The sequence below is a fragment of the Oncorhynchus mykiss genome, chromosome 30, assembly GCF_057628025.1.
Source record: "Oncorhynchus mykiss isolate SJ-2025 chromosome 30, ASM5762802v1, whole genome shotgun sequence".
NCBI lineage: Eukaryota > Metazoa > Chordata > Actinopteri > Salmoniformes > Salmonidae > Oncorhynchus > Oncorhynchus mykiss.
Window position 1 is genome coordinate 1,407,746 of NC_143051.1, and position 20,240 is coordinate 1,427,985.

The window sequence follows — 20,240 nt, forward strand, 5'->3', positions numbered from 1 at the left end:
AGTCGGAACAACCTTAGCCAAATACATTTAAACTCAGTTTTTCACAATTCCTGATATTTAATCCTAGTAAAAATTCCCTGTCTAAGGTCAGTTAGGATAACCACTTTATTTTAAGAATGTGAAATGTCAGAATAATAGTAGAGTGATTTATTTCAGATTTGATTTCTTTCATCACATTCCCAGTGGGTCACAAGTTTACATACACTCAATTAGTATTTGGTAGCATTGCCTTCTAATGTTTTGGGTAGCCTTCCACACGCTTCCCACAATAAGTTGGGTGAATTTTGGCCCATTCCTCCTGACAGAGCTGGTGTAACTGAGTCAGGTTTGTAGGCCTCCTTGCTCGCACATGCTTTTCCAGTTCTGCCTACAAATTTTCTATGGGATTGAGGTCAGGGCTTTATGATGGCCACTCCAATACCTTGACTTCGTTGTCCTTAAGCCCTTTAGCCACAACTTTGGAAGTATACTTGGGGTCATTGTCCATTTGGAAGACCCATTTGTGACCAAGCTTTAACTTCCTGACTGATGTCTTGAGATGTTGCTTCAATATTGACAGCATGGCCAATGTATTCAACCTTTTCTAGCCTATGATGTTGAGTGTTTATCCTTTTAAGCTTGGAAAAGAGACCCTTAAACCCAGACTTGGACCACACCACACACTCCACTGAATATCAGGTTAGTTATTGCTTTGCAACATTAATCAATCAACCAACCAACCAAGCAATCAAATGTATTAAGTCCTTTTTACATCACTTGACGTCAAAGTGCTATACAGAAACCAGCATTCTGTGGTGGTTAATTTCTTTACTATCAGATGAGGAGAGACAAACTTATCACACAAGTCAGAGTTATACTTAAACAATATTTTTATTCACTTATTAGTAAGGGAGCAGGTTAATACAACGCACACATGGGTCACAAGGTTAATATTTGTATGGAAGATACTTGTACTTTACAGCAGACACAGTATCTGCTGTAAAAACCGTACTCTTTGTGTAGAGACCAGGGTCTGGCCCTGGGGTCGTCTCTCCCTGGTACCTTATAGAACAGAAAAATGTACTTATGCTCTGGAATGCGGTCTCTTTAGGTTTTATCACCCAAAAGACATCATAGATCTCCTGTCAGTGTTAAATCTCCCAGAGGCCCATCCTCAGTAGAACATGATGAGCATTCTAACAACCCCTTATTCTGTTGCATTTAACAACCATTTGATGCTATAACAGCATTATAACACAATCTTGTTATTTCCATCATTGGTGCAACTCTGAAAAAAGCAATGAAGATTCTATTCATCTTGTCTCTGCTTCCAGTATGAAGGAAAATAGTTTCGTGAGCCAATGCTAACTTGCGTTAGAGTCATGACTGGGGGCATGCTAGCTGATACCATAGGCTTTGTCATTGTGCTAACGCTAGTTAGCATCTTCCTTTAAACTGCATGCAGACACATTTAAAATGGTGTCCACGAGTTCATTGGAGTCTAAGGAAAGTAGATAAAAGGCTTCATTGCCAGAATCCTGAAGTATCCTTTTAAACACGTTGTTTTCAAAGCTGTTGCAGCTTCTTCAGACATACAAGCATTCAAGTTCTGATGAGAATGGATGTGTTGTCGTCTGGGGGTGTGTTACTGTGTTGTCGTCTTGAAGCTGTGTGATTATGGTGTGTTGTCCTCTGGGGTGTGTTACTGTGTTGTCGTCTGGGGGTGTGTTACTGTCTTGTCGTCTGGGGGTGTGTTACTGTGTGTTGTCGTCTGGGGGTGTGTTACTGTGTTGTCGTCTTGAAGCTGTGTGATTATGGTGTGTTGTCCTCTGGGGTGTGTTACTGTGTTGTCGTCTGGGGGTGTGTTACTGTGTTGTCGTCTGGGGGTGTGTTACTGTGTGTTGTCGTCTTGAAGCTGTGTGATTATGGTGTGTTGTCCTCTGGGGTGTGTTACTGTGTTGTCGTCTGGGGGTGTGTTACTGTGTGTTGTCGTCTTGAAGCTGTGTGATTATGGTGTGTTGTCCTCTGGGGTGTGTTACTGTGTTGTCGTCTGGGGGTGTGTTACTGTGTGTCGTCTTGAAGCTGTGTGATTATGGTGTGTTGTCCGTCTGGGGTGTGTTGTCGTCTGGGGTGTGTTGCTGTGTGATCATGGTGTGTTGTCGTCTTGAAGCTGTGTGATTATGGTGTGTTGTCGTCTTGAAGCTGTGTGATCATGGTGTGTTGTCGTCTTGAAGCTGTGTGATTATGGTGTGTTGTCGTCTTGAAGCTGTGTGATCATGGTGTGTTGTCGTCTTGAAGCTGTGTGATCATGGTGTGTTGTCGTCTTGAAGCTGTGTGATTATGGTGTGTTGTCGTCTTGAAGCTGTGTGATTAAGGTGTGTTGTCGTCTTGAAGCTGTGTGATTAAGGTGTGTTGTCGTCTTGAAGCTGTGTGATCATGGTGTGTTGTCGTCTTGAAGCTGTGTGATTAAGGTGTGTTGTCGTCTTGAAGCTGTGTGATTATTAATACAAGGAAGTGGATGATGCTACACTTCGTGGCTGGTAAATTCCCTACTAGCCGACATGATGAAGGTGGAGTTAACATGAGGCAACAGAAAACCCAGGAGGGGAGAAATTACATAGTAGCTGTTGTCAAAACTGCAAAATGTACCATCTCCACGTGCAGAAGGGTTCTTGTACCAAATCCAAGAGTTTGGGGCATGTTCAAAACATGTGCAATAAAGTAGCAGGAGTGATGCTGCACTACTTTAGTCCTATATGGGCCCTGGTCAAATGTAGGGCACTACTTTAGTCCTATATGGGCCCTGGTCAAATGTAGGGCACTACTTTAGTCCTATATGGGGCCCTGGTCAAATGTAGGGCACTACTTTAGTCCTATATGGGCCCTGGTCAAATGTAGGGCACTACTTTAGTCCTATATGGGCCCTGGTCAAATGTAGGGCACTACTTTAGTCCTATATGGGGCCCTGGTCAAATGTAGGGCACTACTTTAGTCCTATATGGGGCCCTGGTCAAATGTAGGGCACTACTTTAGTCCTATATGGGGCCCTGGTCAAATGTAGGGCACTACTTTAGTCCTATATGGGCCCTGGTCAAATGTAGGGCACTACTTTAGTCCTATATGGGCCCTGGTTAAATGTAGGGCACTACTTTAGTCCTATATGGGCCCTGGTCAAATGTAGGGCACTACACTATCAAACTGCCTTTATCAACTCTCGCTCTCCTTCCTCCTGAACTCTAATCTCACTGTTCTCTCTCTCCCCTCCAGCACCCCCTAGGTTCCGGTCCATCACCATGACTCCCCAGCCTGACAGGAGGAGACACTCCATTGAGAAGGAGCCCCCCACCAGCATACGACCCTTCACAGCCCCCACCAGACAGAGCTCCAAGTCTCTGGTATGTACACTATTGTGTGCTGCATGGTATTATAGTGTACACTACTTAACTACTGTGTGCTGCATGGTATTATAGTGGACACTACTTCACTACTGTGTGCTGCATGGTATTATAGTGGACACTAATTCACTACTGTGAAGAGGTGACTCCTGGATGCTGCAAAGAAAAAGCCATATCTCAGACTGGCAAAAGAACACACACTGGACAGAGGAACTCTGCCTAGAAGACCAGCATCCTGGAGTCACCTCTTTACTGTTAACGCAGAGACTGGACAGAGGAACTCTGCCTTGAAGACCAGCATCCTGGAGTCACCTCTTTACTGTTAACGCTGAGACTGGACAGAGGAACTCTGCCTAGAACACCAGCATCCTGGAGTCACCTCTTTACTGTTAACGCTGAGACTGGACAGAGGAACTCTGCCTAGAAGACCAGCATCCTGGAGTCACCTCTTTACTGTTAACGCTGAGACTGGTGTTTTGCGGGTACTATTTAATGAAGCTGCCAGTTGAGTACTTTGTCATCTTCAGAGGCAGATGTAATGATAGAATGCTATTCTGGAGGAGGAGTCAGTAGTGGTCCTGTCAGTAATACTGAGGAGGAGGAGTTGGTAGTGGTCCTGTCAGTAGTACTGAGGAGGAGGAGTCGGTAGTGGTCCTGTCGGTAGTACTGAGGAGGAGGAGTCGGTAGTGGTCCTGTCAGTAGTACTGAGGAGGAGGAGGAGTCGGTAGTGTTCCTGTCAGTAGTACTGAGGAGGAGGAGTCGGTAGTTGTCCTGTCAGTAGTACTGAGGAGGAGGAGTCGGTAGTGGTCCTGTCGGTAATACTGAGGAGTCGGTAGTGGTCCTGTGGGTAGTACTGAGGAGGAGGAGTCGGTAGTGGTCCTGTCAGTAGTACTGAGGAGGAGGAGTCGGTAGTGGTCCTGTCGGTAATACTGAGGAGCCGGTAGTGGTCCTGTCTGTAGTACTGAGGAGGAGGAGTCGGTAGTGGTCTTGTCAGTAGTACTGAGGAGGAGGAGTCGGTAGTGGTCCTGTCAGTAGTACTGAGGAGGAGGAGTCGGTAGTGGTCCTGTCGGTAATACTGAGGAGCCGGTAGTGGTCCTGTCGGTAGTACTGAGGAGACGGTAGTGGTCCTGTCGGTAGTACTGAGGTCACGGTAGTGGTCCTGTCTGTAGTACTGAGGAGTCAGTAGTGGTCCTGTCAGTAATACTGAGGAGGAGGAGTTGGTAGTGGTCCTGTCAGTAGTACTGAGGAGGAGGAGTCGGTAGTGGTCCTGTCGGTAGTACTGAGGAGGAGGAGTCGGTAGTGGTCCTGTCAGTAGTACTGAGGAGGAGGAGGAGTCGGTAGTGTTCCTGTCAGTAGTACTGAGGAGGAGGAGTCGGTAGTGGTCCTGTCGGTAGTACTGAGGAGTCGGTAGTGGTCCTGTCGGTAGTACTGAGGAGTCGGTAGTGGTCCTGTCGGTAGTACTGAGGAGTCGGTAGTGGTCCTGTCGGTAGTACTGAGGAGTCGGTAGTGGTCCTGTCGGTAATACTGAGGAGGAGTCGGTAGTGGTCCTGTCGGTAATACTGAGGAGGAGTCGGTAGTGGTCCTGTCGGTAGTACTGAGGAGTTGGTAGTGGTCCTGTCGGTAGTACTGAGGAGTCGGTAGTGGTCCTGTCGGTAGTACTGAGGAGTCGTCGGTAGTGGTCCTGTCGGTAGTACTGAGGAGGAGTCGGTAGTGGTCCTGTCGGTAGTACTGAGGAGGAGTCGGTAGTGGTCCTGTCGGTAGTACTGAGGAGGAGTCGGTAGTGGTCCTGTCGGTAGTACTGAGGAGGAGTCGGTAGTGGTCCTGTCGGTAGTACTGAGGAGTCGGTAGTGGTCCCGTCTGTAGTACTGAGGAGGAGGAGTCGGTAGTGGTCCCGTCGGTAATACTGAGGAGGAGGAGTCGGTAGTGGTCCTGTCGGTAATACTGAGGAGGAGGAGTCGGTAGTGGTCCTGTCGGTAATACTGAGGAGGAGGAGTCGGTAGTGGTCCTGTCGGTAATACTGAGGAGGAGGAGTCGGTAGTGGTCCTGTCTGTAGTACTGAGGAGTCGGTAGTGGTCCCGTCTGTAGTACTGAGGAGTCGGTAGTGGTCCCGTCTGTAGTACTGAGGAGTCGGTAGTGGTCCCGTCTGTAGTACTGAGGAGTCGGTAGTGGTCCCGTCTGTAGTACTGAGGAGTCGGTAGTGGTCCCGTCTGTAGTACTGAGGAGTCGGTAGTGGTCCCGTCTGTAGTACTGAGGAGTCGGTAGTGGTCCTGTCTGTAGTACTGAGGAGTCGGTAGTGGTCCTGTCTGTAGTACTGAGGAGTCGGTAGTGGTCCTGTCTGTAGTACTGAGGAGTCGGTAGTGGTCCTGTCTGTAGTACTGAGGAGTCGGTAGTGGTCCTGTCTGTAGTACTGAGGAGTCTGTAGTGGTCCTGTCTGTAGTACTGAGGAGTCGGTAGTGGTCCTGTCTGTAGTACTGAGGAGTCGGAGGAGTCGGTAGTGTTCCTGTCGGTAGTACTGAGAAGGAGGAGGAGTCGGTAGTGGTCCTGTCGGTAGTACTGAGGAGGAGGAGTCGGTAGTGGTCCTGTCGGTAGTACTGAGGAGGAGGAGTCTGTAGTGGTCCTGTCGGTAGTACTGAGGAGGAGGAGTCGGTAGTGGTCCTGTCGGTAGTACTGAGGAGGAGGAGGAGTCGGTAGTGGTCCCGTCTGTAGTACTGAGGAGTCGGTAGTGGTCCCGTCTGTAGTACTGAGGAGTCGGTAGTGGTCCCGTCTGTAGTACTGAGGAGTCGGTAGTGGTCCCGTCTGTAGTACTGAGGAGTCGGTAGTGGTCCCGTCTGTAGTACTGAGGAGTCGGTAGTGGTCCCGTCTGTAGTACTGAGGAGTCGGTAGTGGTCCCGTCTGTAGTACTGAGGAGTCGGTAGTGGTCCCGTCTGTAGTACTGAGGAGTCGGTAGTGGTCCCGTCTGTAGTACTGAGGAGTCGGTAGTGGTCCCGTCTGTAGTACTGAGGAGTCGGTAGTGGTCCCGTCTGTAGTACTGAGGAGTCGGTAGTGGTCCCGTCTGTAGTACTGAGGAGTCGGTAGTGGTCCCGTCTGTAGTACTGAGGAGTCGGTAGTGGTCCCGTCTGTAGTACTGAGGAGTCGGTAGTGGTCCCGTCTGTAGTACTGAGGAGTCGGTAGTGGTCCCGTCTGTAGTACTGAGGAGTCGGTAGTGGTCCCGTCTGTAGTACTGAGGAGTCGGTAGTGGTCCCGTCTGTAGTACTGAGGAGTCGGTAGTGGTCCCGTCTGTAGTACTGAGGAGTCGGTAGTGGTCCCGTCTGTAGTACTGAGGAGTCGGTAGTGGTCCCGTCTGTAGTACTGAGGAGTCGGTAGTGGTCCCGTCTGTAGTACTGAGGAGTCGGTAGTGGTCCCGTCTGTAGTACTGAGGAGTCGGTAGTGGTCCCGTCTGTAGTACTGAGGAGTCGGTAGTGGTCCCGTCTGTAGTACTGAGGAGTCGGTAGTGGTCCCGTCTGTAGTACTGAGGAGTCGGTAGTGGTCCCGTCTGTAGTACTGAGGAGTCGGTAGTGGTCCCGTCTGTAGTACTGAGGAGTCGGTAGTGGTCCCGTCTGTAGTATTGAGGAGTCGGTAGTGGTCCCGTCTGTAGTATTGAGGAGTCGGTAGTGGTCCTGTCTGTAGTATTGAGGAGGAGGAGTCTGTAGTGGTCCTGTCGGTAGTACTGAGGAGTCGGAGGAGTCGGTAGTGGTCCTGTCGGTAATACTGAGGAGGAGGAGTCGGTAGTGGTCCCGTCTGTAGTACTGAGGAGTCGGTAGTGGTCCCGTCTGTAGTACTGAGGAGTCGGTAGTGGTCCCGTCTGTAGTACTGAGGAGTCGGTAGTGGTCCCGTCTGTAGTACTGAGGAGTCGGTAGTGGTCCCGTCTGTAGTACTGAGGAGTCGGTAGTGGTCCCGTCTGTAGTACTGAGGAGTCGGTAGTGGTCCCGTCTGTAGTACTGAGGAGTCGGTAGTGGTCCCGTCTGTAGTACTGAGGAGTCGGTAGTGGTCCCGTCTGTAGTACTGAGGAGTTGGTAGTGGTCCCGTCGGTAGTACTGAGGAGTCGGAGGAGTCGGTAGTGGTCCTGTCGGTAATACTGAGGAGTCGGTAGTGGTCCTGTCTGTAGTACTGAGGAGTCTGTAGTGGTCCCGTCGGTAGTACTGAGGAGTCGGAGGAGTCGGTAGTGGTCCTGTCGGTAATACTGAGGAGTCGGTAGTGGTCCTGTCTGTAGTACTGAGGAGTCTGTAGTGGTCCTGTCTGTAGTACTGAGGAGTCGGTAGTGGTCCTGTCTGTAGTACTGAGGAGTCGGTAGTGGTCCTGTCTGTAGTACTGAGGAGTCGGTAGTGGTCCTGTCTGTAGTACTGAGGAGTCGGTAGTGGTCCTGTCTGTAGTACTGAGGAGTCGGTAGTGGTCCTGTCTGTAGTACTGAGGAGTCGGTAGTGGTCCTGTCTGTAGTACTGAGGAGTCTGTAGTGGTCCTGTCTGTAGTACTGAGGAGGAGGAGGAGTCGGTAGTGGTCCTGTCGGTAGTGGTCCTGTCGGTAGTGGTCCTGTCGGTAGTACTGAGGAGGAGGAGTCGGTAGTGGTCCTGTCGGTAGTACTGAGGAGGAGGAGTCTGTAGTGGTCCTGTCGGTAGTACTGAGGAGGAGGAGTCTGTAGTGGTCCTGTCGGTAGTACTGAGGAGGAGGAGTCGGTAGTGGTCCCGTCTGTAGTACTGCGGAGTCGGTAGTGGTCCCGTCTGTAGTACTGAGGAGTCGGTAGTGGTCCCGTCTGTAGTACTGAGGAGTCGGTAGTGGTCCCGTCTGTAGTACTGAGGAGTCGGTAGTGGTCCCGTCTGTAGTACTGAGGAGTCGGTAGTGGTCCCGTCTGTAGTACTGAGGAGTCGGTAGTGGTCCCGTCTGTAGTACTGAGGAGTCGGTAGTGGTCCCGTCTGTAGTACTGAGGAGTCGGTAGTGGTCCCGTCTGTAGTACTGAGGAGTCGGTAGTGGTCCCGTCTGTAGTACTGAGGAGTCGGTAGTGGTCCCGTCTGTAGTACTGAGGAGTCGGTAGTGGTCCCGTCTGTAGTACTGAGGAGTCGGTAGTGGTCCCGTCTGTAGTACTGAGGAGTCGGTAGTGGTCCCGTCTGTAGTACTGAGGAGTCGGTAGTGGTCCCGTCTGTAGTACTGAGGAGTCGGTAGTGGTCCCGTCTGTAGTACTGAGGAGTCGGTAGTGGTCCCGTCTGTAGTACTGAGGAGTCGGTAGTGGTCCCGTCTGTAGTACTGAGGAGTCGGTAGTGGTCCCGTCTGTAGTACTGAGGAGTCGGTAGTGGTCCCGTCTGTAGTACTGAGGAGTCGGTAGTGGTCCCGTCTGTAGTACTGAGGAGTCGGTAGTGGTCCCGTCTGTAGTACTGAGGAGTCGGTAGTGGTCCCGTCTGTAGTACTGAGGAGTCGGTAGTGGTCCCGTCTGTAGTACTGAGGAGTCGGTAGTGGTCCCGTCTGTAGTACTGAGGAGTCGGTAGTGGTCCCGTCTGTAGTACTGAGGAGTCGGTAGTGGTCCCGTCTGTAGTACTGAGGAGTCGGTAGTGGTCCCGTCTGTAGTACTGAGGAGTCGGTAGTGGTCCCGTCTGTAGTACTGAGGAGTCGGTAGTGGTCCCGTCTGTAGTACTGAGGAGTCGGTAGTGGTCCCGTCTGTAGTACTGAGGAGTCGGTAGTGGTCCCGTCGGTAGTACTGAGGACGAGGAGTCGGTAGTGGTCCCGTCGGTAGTACTGAGGACGAGGAGTCGGTAGTGGTCCCGTCTGTAGTACTGAGGAGTCGGTAGTGGTCCCGTCTGTAGTACTGAGGAGTCGGTAGTGGTCCCGTCTGTAGTACTGAGGAGTCGGTAGTGGTCCCGTCTGTAGTATTGAGGAGTCGGTAGTGGTCCTGTCTGTAGTACTGAGGAGTCTGTAGTGGTCCTGTCTGTAGTACTGAGGAGTCGGTAGTGGTCCTGTCTGTAGTACTGAGGAGTCGGTAGTGGTCCTGTCTGTAGTACTGAGGAGTCGGTAGTGGTCCTGTCTGTAGTACTGAGGAGTCGGTAGTGGTCCTGTCTGTAGTACTGAGGAGTCGGTAGTGGTCCTGTCTGTAGTACTGAGGAGTCGGTAGTGGTCCTGTCTGTAGTACTGAGGAGTCGGTAGTGGTCCTGTCTGTAGTACTGAGGAGTCTGTAGTGGTCCTGTCTGTAGTACTGAGGAGGAGGAGGAGTCGGTAGTGGTCCTGTCGGTAGTGGTCCTGTCGGTAGTGGTCCTGTCGGTAGTACTGAGGAGGAGGAGTCGGTAGTGGTCCTGTCGGTAGTACTGAGGAGGAGGAGTCTGTAGTGGTCCTGTCGGTAGTACTGAGGAGGAGGAGTCGGTAGTGGTCCCGTCTGTAGTACTGCGGAGTCGGTAGTGGTCCCGTCTGTAGTACTGAGGAGTCGGTAGTGGTCCCGTCTGTAGTACTGAGGAGTCGGTAGTGGTCCCGTCTGTAGTACTGAGGAGTCGGTAGTGGTCCCGTCTGTAGTACTGAGGAGTCGGTAGTGGTCCCGTCTGTAGTACTGAGGAGTCGGTAGTGGTCCCGTCTGTAGTACTGAGGAGTCGGTAGTGGTCCCGTCTGTAGTACTGAGGAGTCGGTAGTGGTCCCGTCTGTAGTACTGAGGAGTCGGTAGTGGTCCCGTCTGTAGTACTGAGGAGTCGGTAGTGGTCCCGTCTGTAGTACTGAGGAGTCGGTAGTGGTCCCGTCTGTAGTACTGAGGAGTCGGTAGTGGTCCCGTCTGTAGTACTGAGGAGTCGGTAGTGGTCCCGTCTGTAGTACTGAGGAGTCGGTAGTGGTCCCGTCTGTAGTACTGAGGAGTCGGTAGTGGTCCCGTCTGTAGTACTGAGGAGTCGGTAGTGGTCCCGTCTGTAGTACTGAGGAGTCGGTAGTGGTCCCGTCTGTAGTACTGAGGAGTCGGTAGTGGTCCCGTCTGTAGTACTGAGGAGTCGGTAGTGGTCCCGTCTGTAGTACTGAGGAGTCGGTAGTGGTCCCGTCTGTAGTACTGAGGAGTCGGTAGTGGTCCCGTCTGTAGTACTGAGGAGTCGGTAGTGGTCCCGTCTGTAGTACTGAGGAGTCGGTAGTGGTCCCGTCTGTAGTACTGAGGAGTCGGTAGTGGTCCCGTCTGTAGTACTGAGGAGTCGGTAGTGGTCCCGTCTGTAGTACTGAGGAGTCGGTAGTGGTCCCGTCTGTAGTACTGAGGAGTCGGTAGTGGTCCCGTCTGTAGTACTGAGGAGTCGGTAGTGGTCCCGTCTGTAGTACTGAGGAGTCGGTAGTGGTCCCGTCTGTAGTACTGAGGAGTCGGTAGTGGTCCCGTCTGTAGTACTGAGGAGTCGGTAGTGGTCCCGTCTGTAGTACTGAGGAGTCGGTAGTGGTCCCGTCGGTAGTACTGAGGAGTCGGTAGTGGTCCCGTCGGTAGTACTGAGGACGAGGAGTCGGTAGTGGTCCCGTCTGTAGTACTGAGGAGTCGGTAGTGGTCCCGTCTGTAGTACTGAGGAGTCGGTAGTGGTCCCGTCTGTAGTACTGAGGAGTCGGTAGTGGTCCCGTCTGTAGTATTGAGGAGGAGGAGTCGGTAGTGGTCCTGTCTGTAGTATTGAGGAGGAGGAGTCTGTAGTGGTCCTGTCGGTAGTACTGAGGAGTCGGTAGTGGTCCTGTCGGTAGTACTGAGGAGTCGGAGGAGTCGGTAGTGGTCCTGTCGGTAGTGGTCCTGTCGGTAGTACTGAGGAGGAGGAGTCGGTAGTGGTCCTGTCGGTAGTACTGAGGAGGAGGAGTCGGTAGTGGTCCTGTCGGTAGTACTGAGGAGGAGGAGTCTGTAGTGGTCCTGTCGGTAGTACTGAGGAGGAGGAGTCTGTAGTGGTCCTGTCGGTAATACTGAGGAGGAGGAGTCGGTAGTAGTCCTGTCGGTAGTACTGAGGAGTCGTCGTCGGTAGTGGTCCCGTCTGTAGCACTGAGGAGTCGGTAGTGGTCCCGTCTGTAGTACTGAGGAGGAGGAGTCTGTAGTGGTCCTGTCGGTAGTACTGAGGAGTCGGTAGTGGTCCTGTCGGTAGTACTGAGGAGTCGGAGGAGTCGGTAGTGGTCCTGTCGGTAGTGGTCCTGTCGGTAGTACTGAGGAGGAGGAGTCGGTAGTGGTCCTGTCGGTAGTACTGAGGAGGAGGAGTCGGTAGTGGTCCTGTCGGTAGTACTGAGGAGGAGGAGTCGGTAGTGGTCCTGTCGGTAGTACTGAGGAGGAGGAGTCTGTAGTGGTCCTGTCGGTAATACTGAGGAGGAGGAGTCGGTAGTAGTCCTGTCGGTAGTACTGAGGAGGAGTCGTCGGTAGTGGTCCCTTCTGTAGTACTGAGGAGTCGGTAGTGGTCCCGTCTGTAGTACTGAGGAGTCGGTAGTGGTCCCGTCTTTAGTACTGAGTAGTCGGTAGTGGTCCCGTCTGTAGTACTGAGGAGTCGGTAGTGGTCCCGTCTGTAGTACTGAGGAGTCGGTAGTGGTCCCGTCTGTAGTACTGAGGAGTCGGTAGTGGTCCCGTCTGTAGTACTGAGGAGTCTGTAGTGGTCCCGTCTGTAGTACTGAGGAGTCGGTAGTGGTCCCGTCTGTAGTACTGAGGAGTCGGTAGTGGTCCCGTCTGTAGTACTGAGGAGTCGGTAGTGGTCCCGTCTGTAGTACTGAGGAGTCTGTAGTGGTCCCGTCTGTAGTACTGAGGAGTCTGTAGTGGTCCCGTCTGTAGTACTGAGGAGTCGGTAGTGGTCCCGTCTGTAGTACTGAGGAGTCGGTAGTGGTCCCGTCTGTAGTACTGAGGAGTCGGTAGTGGTCCCGTCTGTAGTACTGAGGAGTCGGTAGTGGTCCCGTCTGTAGCACTGAGGAGTCGGTAGTGGTCCCGTCTGTAGCACTGAGGAGTCGGTAGTGGTCCCGTCTGTAGCACTGAGGAGTCGGTAGTGGTCCCGTCTGTTGCACTGAGGAGTCGGTAGTGGTCCCGTCTGTAGCACTGAGGAGTCGGTAGTGGTCCCGTCTGTAGCACTGAGGAGTCGGTAGTGGTCCCGTCTGTAGCACTGAGGAGTCGGTAGTGGTCCCGTCTGTAGTACTGAGGAGGAGGAGTCTGTAGTGGTCCTGTCGGTAGTACTGAGGAGTCGGTAGTGGTCCTGTCGGTAGTACTGAGGAGTCGGAGGAGTCGGTAGTGGTCCTGTCGGTAGTGGTCCTGTCGGTAGTACTGAGGAGGAGGAGTCGGTAGTGGTCCTGTCGGTAGTACTGAGGAGGAGGAGTCGGTAGTGGTCCTGTCGGTAGTACTGAGGAGGAGGAGTCGGTAGTGGTCCTGTCGGTAGTACTGAGGAGGAGGAGTCTGTAGTGGTCCTGTCGGTAATACTGAGGAGGAGGAGTCGGTAGTAGTCCTGTCGGTAGTACTGAGGAGGAGTCGTCGGTAGTGGTCCCTTCTGTAGTACTGAGGAGTCGGTAGTGGTCCCGTCTGTAGTACTGAGGAGTCGGTAGTGGTCCCGTCTTTAGTACTGAGTAGTCGGTAGTGGTCCCGTCTGTAGTACTGAGGAGTCGGTAGTGGTCCCGTCTGTAGTACTGAGGAGTCGGTAGTGGTCCCGTCTGTAGTACTGAGGAGTCGGTAGTGGTCCCGTCTGTAGTACTGAGGAGTCGGTAGTGGTCCCGTCTGTAGTACTGAGGAGTCGGTAGTGGTCCCGTCTGTAGTACTGAGGAGTCGGTAGTGGTCCCGTCTGTAGTACTGAGGAGTCGGTAGTGGTCCCGTCTGTAGTACTGAGGAGTCGGTAGTGGTCCCGTCTGTAGTACTGAGGAGTCGGTAGTGGTCCCGTCTGTAGTACTGAGGAGTCGGTAGTGGTCCCGTCTGTAGTACTGAGGAGTCGGTAGTGGTCCCGTCTGTAGTACTGAGGAGTCGGTAGTGGTCCCGTCTGTAGTACTGAGGAGTCGGTAGTGGTCCCGTCTGTAGTACTGAGGAGTCGGTAGTGGTCCCGTCTGTAGTACTGAGGAGTCGGTAGTGGTCCCGTCTCTAGTACTGAGGAGTCGGTAGTGGTCCCGTCTGTAGTACTGAGGAGTCTGTAGTGGTCCCGTCGGTAGTACTGAGGAGTCGGTAGTGGTCCCGTCTGTAGTACTGAGGAGTCGGTAGTGGTCCCGTCTGTAGTACTGAGGAGTCGGTATTGGTCCCGTCTGTAGTACTGAGGAGTCGGTAGTGGTCCCGTCTGTAGTACTGAGGAGTCGGTAGTGGTCCTGTCTGTAGCACTGAGGAGTCGGTAGTGGTCCCGTCTGTAGCACTGAGGAGTCGGTAGTGGTCCCGTCTGTAGTACTGAGGAGGAGGAGTCTGTAGTGGTCCTGTCGGTAGTACTGAGGAGTCGGTAGTGGTCCTGTCGGTAGTACTGAGGAGTCGGAGGAGTCGGTAGTGGTCCTGTCGGTAGTGGTCCTGTCGGTAGTACTGAGTAGGAGGAGTCGGTAGTGGTCCTGTCGGTAGTACTGAGGAGGAGGAGTCGGTAGTGGTCCTGTCGGTAGTACTGAGGAGGAGGAGTCGGTAGTGGTCCTGTCGGTAGTACTGAGGAGGAGGAGTCTGTAGTGGTCCTGTCGGTAGTACTGAGGAGGAGGAGTCTGTAGTGGTCCTGTCGGTAATACTGAGGAGGAGGAGTCGGTAGTAGTCCTGTCGGTAGTACTGAGGAGGAGTCGTCGGTAGTGGTCCCTTCTGTAGTACTGAGGAGTCGGTAGTGGTCCCGTCTGTAGTACTGAGGAGTCGGTAGTGGTCCCGTCTTTAGTACTGAGTAGTCGGTAGTGGTCCCGTCTGTAGTACTGAGGAGTCGGTAGTGGTCCCGTCTGTAGTACTGAGGAGTCGGTAGTGGTCCCGTCTGTAGTACTGAGGAGTCGGTAGTGGTCCCGTCTGTAGTACTGAGGAGTCGGTAGTGGTCCCGTCTGTAGTACTGAGGAGTCGGTAGTGGTCCCGTCTGTAGTACTGAGGAGTCGGTAGTGGTCCCGTCTGTAGTACTGAGGAGTCGGTAGTGGTCCCGTCTTTAGTACTGAGTAGTCGGTAGTGGTCCCGTCTGTAGTACTGAGGAGTCGGTAGTGGTCCCGTCTGTAGTACTGAGGAGTCGGTAGTGGTCCCGTCTGTAGTACTGAGGAGTCGGTAGTGGTCCCGTCTGTAGTACTGAGGAGTCGGTAGTGGTCCCGTCTGTAGTACTGAGGAGTCGGTAGTGGTCCCGTCTGTAGTACTGAGGAGTCGGTAGTGGTCCCGTCTGTAGTACTGAGGAGTCGGTAGTGGTCCCGTCTGTAGTACTGAGGAGTCGGTAGTGGTCCCGTCTGTAGTACTGAGGAGTCGGTAGTGGTCCCGTCTGTAGTACTGAGGAGTCGGTAGTGGTCCCGTCTGTAGTACTGAGGAGTCGGTAGTGGTCCCGTCTGTAGTACTGAGGAGTCGGTAGTGGTCCCTTTTGTAGTACTGAGGAGTCGGTAGTGGTCCCGTCTGTAGTACTGAGGAGTCGGTAGTGGTCCCGTCTGTAGTACTGAGGAGTCGGTAGTGGTCCCGTCGGTAGCACTGAGGAGTCGGTAGTGGTCCCGTCTGTAGCACTGAGGAGTCGGTAGTGGTCCCGTCTGTAGCACTGAGGAGGAGGAGTCTGTAGTGGTCCTGTCGGTAGTACTGAGGAGTCGGTAGTGGTCCTGTCGGTAGTACTGAGGAGTCGGAGGAGTCGGTAGTGGTCCTGTCGGCAGTGGTCCTGTCGGTAGTACTGAGGAGTCGGAGTCGGTAGTGGTCCTGTCGGTAGTACTGAGGAGGAGGAGTCGGTAGTGGTCCTGTCGGTAGTACTGAGGAGGAGGAGTCGGTAGTGGTCCTGTCGGTAGTACTGAGGAGGAGGAGTCTGTAGTGGTCCTGTCGGTAATACTGAGGAGGAAGAGTCGGTAGTAGTCCTGTCGGTAGTACTGAGGAGGAGTCGTCGGTAGTGGTCCCTTCTGTAGTACTGAGGAGTCGGTAGTGGTCCCGTCTGTAGTACTGAGGAGTCGGTAGTGGTCCCGTCTGTAGTACTGAGGAGTCGGTAGTGGTCCCGTCTGTAGTACTGAGGAGTCGGTAGTGGTCCCGTCTGTAGTACTGAGGAGTCGGTAGTGGTCCCGTCTGTAGTACTGAGGAGTCGGTAGTGGTCCCGTCTGTAGTACTGAGGAGTCGTAGTGGTCCCGTCTGTAGTACTGAGGAGTCGTAGTGGTCCCGTCTGTAGTACTGAGGAGTCGGTGGTGGTCCCGTCTGTAGTACTGAGGAGTCGGTAGTGGTCCCGTCTGTAGTACTGAGGAGTCGGAGGAGTCGGTAGTGGTCCTGTCGGTAGTGGTCCTGTCGGTAGTACTGAGGAGGAGGAGTCGGTAGTGGTCCTGTCGGTAGTACTGAGGAGGAGGAGTCGGTAGTGGTCCTGTCGGTAGTACTGAGGAGGAGGAGTCGGTAGTGGTCCTGTCGGTAGTACTGAGGAGGAGGAGTCTGTAGTGGTCCTGTCGGTAATACTGAGGAGGAGGAGTCGGTAGTAGTCCTGTCGGTAGTACTGAGGAGGAGTCGTCGGTAGTGGTCCCTTCTGTAGTACTGAGGAGTCGGTAGTGGTCCCGTCTGTAGTACTGAGGAGTCGGTAGTGGTCCCGTCTTTAGTACTGAGTAGTCGGTAGTGGTCCCGTCTGTAGTACTGAGGAGTCGGTAGTGGTCCCGTCTGTAGTACTGAGGAGTCGGTAGTGGTCCCGTCTGTAGTACTGAGGAGTCGGTAGTGGTCCCGTCTGTAGTACTGAGGAGTCGGTAGTGGTCCCGTCTGTAGTACTGAGGAGTCGGTAGTGGTCCCGTCTGTAGTACTGAGGAGTCGGTAGTGGTCCCGTCTGTAGTACTGAGGAGTCGGTAGTGGTCCCGTCTGTAGTACTGAGGAGTCGGTAGTGGTCCCGTCTGTAGTACTGAGGAGTCGGTAGTGGTCCCGTCTGTAGTACTGAGGAGTCGGTAGTGGTCCCGTCTGTAGTACTGAGGAGTCGGTAGTGGTCCCGTCTGTAGTACTGAGGAGGAGGAGTCTGTAGTGGTCCCGTCGGTAGTACTGAGGAGTCGGTAGTGGTCCCGTCTGTAGTACTGAGGAGTCGGTAGTGGTCCCGTCTGTAGTACTGAGGAGTCGGTAGTGGTCCCGTCTGTAGTACTGAGGAGTCGGTAGTGGTCCCGTCTGTAGTACTGAGGAGTCGGTAGTGGTCCCGTCTGTAGTACTGAGGAGTCGGTAGTGGTCCCGTCTGTAGTACTGAGGAGTCGTAGTGGTCCCGTCTGTAGTACTGAGGAGTCGTAGTGGTCCCGTCTGTAGTACTGAGGAGTCGGTAGTGGTCCCGTCTGTAGTACTGAGGAGTCGGTAGTGGTCCCGTCTGTAGTACTGAGGAGTCGGAGGAGTCGGTAGTGGTCCTGTCGGTAGTGGTCCTGTCGGTAGTACTGAGGAGGAGGAGTCGGTAGTGGTCCTGTCGGTAGTACTGAGGAGGAGGAGTCGGTAGTGGTCCTGTCGGTAGTACTGAGGAGGAGGAGTCGGTAGTGGTCCTGTCGGTAGTACTGAGGAGGAGGAGTCTGTAGTGGTCCTGTCGGTAATACTGAGGAGGAGGAGTCGGTAGTAGTCCTGTCGGTAGTACTGAGGAGGAGGAGTCGTCGGTAGTGGTCCCTTCTGTAGTACTGAGGAGTCGGTAGTGGTCCCGTCTGTAGTACTGAGGAGTCGGTAGTGGTCCCGTCTTTAGTACTGAGTAGTCGGTAGTGGTCCCGTCTGTAGTACTGAGGAGTCGGTAGTGGTCCCGTCTGTAGTACTGAGGAGTCGGTAGTGGTCCCGTCTGTAGTACTGAGGAGTCGGTAGTGGTCCCGTCTGTAGTACTGAGGAGTCGGTAGTGGTCCCGTCTGTAGTACTGAGGAGTCGGTAGTGGTCCCGTCTGTAGTACTGAGGAGTCGGTAGTGGTCCCGTCTGTAGTACTGAGGAGTCGGTAGTGGTCCCGTCTGTAGTACTGAGGAGTCGGTAGTGGTCCCGTCTGTAGTACTGAGGAGTCGGTAGTGGTCCCGTCTGTAGTACTGAGGAGTCGGTAGTGGTCCCGTCTGTAGTACTGAGGAGGAGGAGTCTGTAGTGGTCCCGTCGGTAGTACTGAGGAGTCGGTAGTGGTCCCGTCTGTAGTACTGAGGAGTCGGTAGTGGTCCCGTCTGTAGTACTGAGGAGTCGGTAGTGGTCCCGTCTGTAGTACTGAGGAGTCGGTAGTGGTCCCGTCTGTAGTACTGAGGAGTCGGTAGTGGTCCCGTCTGTAGTACTGAGGAGTCGGTAGTGGTCCCGTCTGTAGCACTGAGGAGTCGGTAGTGGTCCCGTCTGTAGCACTGAGGAGTCGGTAGTGGTCCCGTCTGTAGTACTGAGGAGGAGGAGTCTGTAGTGGTCCTGTCGGTAGTACTGAGGAGTCGGTAGTGGTCCTGTCGGTAGTACTGAGGAGTCGGAGGAGTCGGTAGTGGTCCTGTCGGTAGTGGTCCTGTCGGTAGTACTGAGTAGGAGGAGTCGGTAGTGGTCCTGTCGGTAGTACTGAGGAGGAGGAGTCGGTAGTGGTCCTGTCGGTAGTACTGAGGAGGAGGAGTCGGTAGTGGTCCTGTCGGTAGTACTGAGGAGGAGGAGTCTGTAGTGGTCCTGTCGGTAGTACTGAGGAGGAGGAGTCTGTAGTGGTCCTGTCGGTAATACTGAGGAGGAGGAGTCGGTAGTAGTCCTGTCGGTAGTACTGAGGAGGAGTCGTCGGTAGTGGTCCCTTCTGTAGTACTGAGGAGTCGGTAGTGGTCCCGTCTGTAGTACTGAGGAGTCGGTAGTGGTCCCGTCTTTAGTACTGAGTAGTCGGTAGTGGTCCCGTCTGTAGTACTGAGGAGTCGGTAGTGGTCCCGTCTGTAGTACTGAGGAGTCGGTAGTGGTCCCGTCTGTAGTACTGAGGAGTCGGTAGTGGTCCCGTCTGTAGTACTGAGGAGTCGGTAGTGGTCCCGTCTGTAGTACTGAGGAGTCGGTAGTGGTCCCGTTTGTAGTACTGAGGAGTCGGTAGTGGTCCCGTCTGTAGTACTGAGGAGTCGGTAGTGGTCCCGTCTGTAGTACTGAGGAGTCGGTAGTGGTCCCGTCTGTAGTACTGAGGAGTCGGTAGTGGTCCCGTCTGTAGTACTGAGGAGTCGGTAGTGGTCCCGTCTGTAGTACTGAGGAGTCGGTAGTGGTCCCGTCTGTAGTACTGAGGAGTCGGTAGTGGTCCCGTCTGTAGTACTGAGGAGTCGGTAGTTGTCCCGTCTGTAGTACTGAGGAGTCGGTAGTGGTCCCGTCTGTAGTACTGAGGAGTCGGTAGTGGTCCCGTCTGTAGTACTGAGGAGTCGGTAGTGGTCCCGTCTGTAGTACTGAGGAGTCGGTAGTGGTCCCGTCTGTAGTACTGAGGAGTCGGTAGTGGTCCCGTCTGTAGTACTGAGGAGTCGGTAGTGGTCCCGTCTGTAGTACTGAGGAGTCGGTAGTGGTCCCGTCTGTAGTACTGAGGAGTCGGTAGTGGTCCCGTCTGTAGTACTGAGGAGTCGGTAGTGGTCCCGTCTGTAGCACTGAGGAGTCGGTAGTGGTCCCGTCTGTAGCACTGAGGAGTCGGTAGTGGTCCCGTCTGTAGCACTGAGGAGTCGGTAGTGGTCCCGTCTGTAGCACTGAGGAGTCGGTAGTGGTCCCGTCTGTAGCACTGAGGAGTCGGTAGTGGTCCCGTCTGTAGTACTGAGGAGGAGGAGTCTGTAGTGGTCCTGTCGGTAGTACTGAGGAGTCGGTAGTGGTCCTGTCGGTAGTACTGAGGAGTCGGAGGAGTCGGTAGTGGTCCTGTCGGCAGTGGTCCTGTCGGTAGTACTGAGGAGTCGGAGTCGGTAGTGGTCCTGTCGGTAGTACTGAGGAGGAGGAGTCGGTAGTGGTCCTGTCGGTAGTACTGAGGAGGAGGAGTCGGTAGTGGTCCTGTCGGTAGTACTGAGGAGGAGGAGTCTGTAGTGGTCCTGTCGGTAATACTGAGGAGGAAGAGTCGGTAGTAGTCCTGTCGGTAGTACTGAGGAGGAGTCGTCGGTAGTGGTCCCTTCTGTAGTACTGAGGAGTCGGTAGTGGTCCCGTCTGTAGTACTGAGGAGTCGGTAGTGGTCCCGTCTGTAGTACTGAGGAGTCGGTAGTGGTCCCGTCTGTAGTACTGAGGAGGAGGAGTCTGTAGTGGTCCCGTCGGTAGTACTGAGGAGTCGGTAGTGGTCCCGTCTGTAGTACTGAGGAGTCGGTAGTGGTCCCGTCTGTAGTACTGAGGAGTCGGTAGTGGTCCCGTCTGTAGTACTGAGGAGTCGGTATTGGTCCCGTCTGTAGTACTGAGGAGTCGGTAGTGGTCCCGTCTGTAGTACTGAGGAGTCGGTAGTGGTCCCGTCTGTAGCACTGAGGAGTCGGTAGTGGTCCCGTCTGTAGCACTGAGGAGTCGGTAGTGGTCCCGTCTGTAGTACTGAGGAGGAGGAGTCTGTAGTGGTCCTGTCGGTAGTACTGAGGAGTCGGTAGTGGTCCTGTCGGTAGTACTGAGGAGTCGGAGGAGTCGGTAGTGGTCCTGTCGGTAGTGGTCCTGTCGGTAGTACTGAGTAGGAGGAGTCGGTAGTGGTCCTGTCGGTAGTACTGAGGAGGAGGAGTCGGTAGTGGTCCTGTCGGTAGTACTGAGGAGGAGGAGTCGGTAGTGGTCCTGTCGGTAGTACTGAGGAGGAGGAGTCTGTAGTGGTCCTGTCGGTAGTACTGAGGAGGAGGAGTCTGTAGTGGTCCTGTCGGTAATACTGAGGAGGAGGAGTCGGTAGTAGTCCTGTCGGTAGTACTGAGGAGGAGTCGTCGGTAGTGGTCCCTTCTGTAGTACTGAGGAGTCGG

The 20,240-nt window shown here is 53.8% G+C and overlaps 1 protein-coding gene across 4 annotated transcripts in view; it reads left to right on the forward strand.

The window, feature by feature from the left end:
* spire1a (spire-type actin nucleation factor 1a) overlaps positions 1-20,240 on the forward strand; it is a 123,407-nt gene that overhangs the window by 40,722 nt on the left and 62,445 nt on the right. For all 4 annotated transcript variants that reach the window (XM_090228523.1, XM_090228524.1, XM_090228525.1 and 1 more), the window contains exon 11: positions 3,247-3,374. In XM_090228523.1, the coding sequence (XP_090084649.1) occupies positions 3,247-3,374 (128 nt within the window). The remainder of the gene's footprint in view (positions 1-3,246; positions 3,375-20,240) is intronic.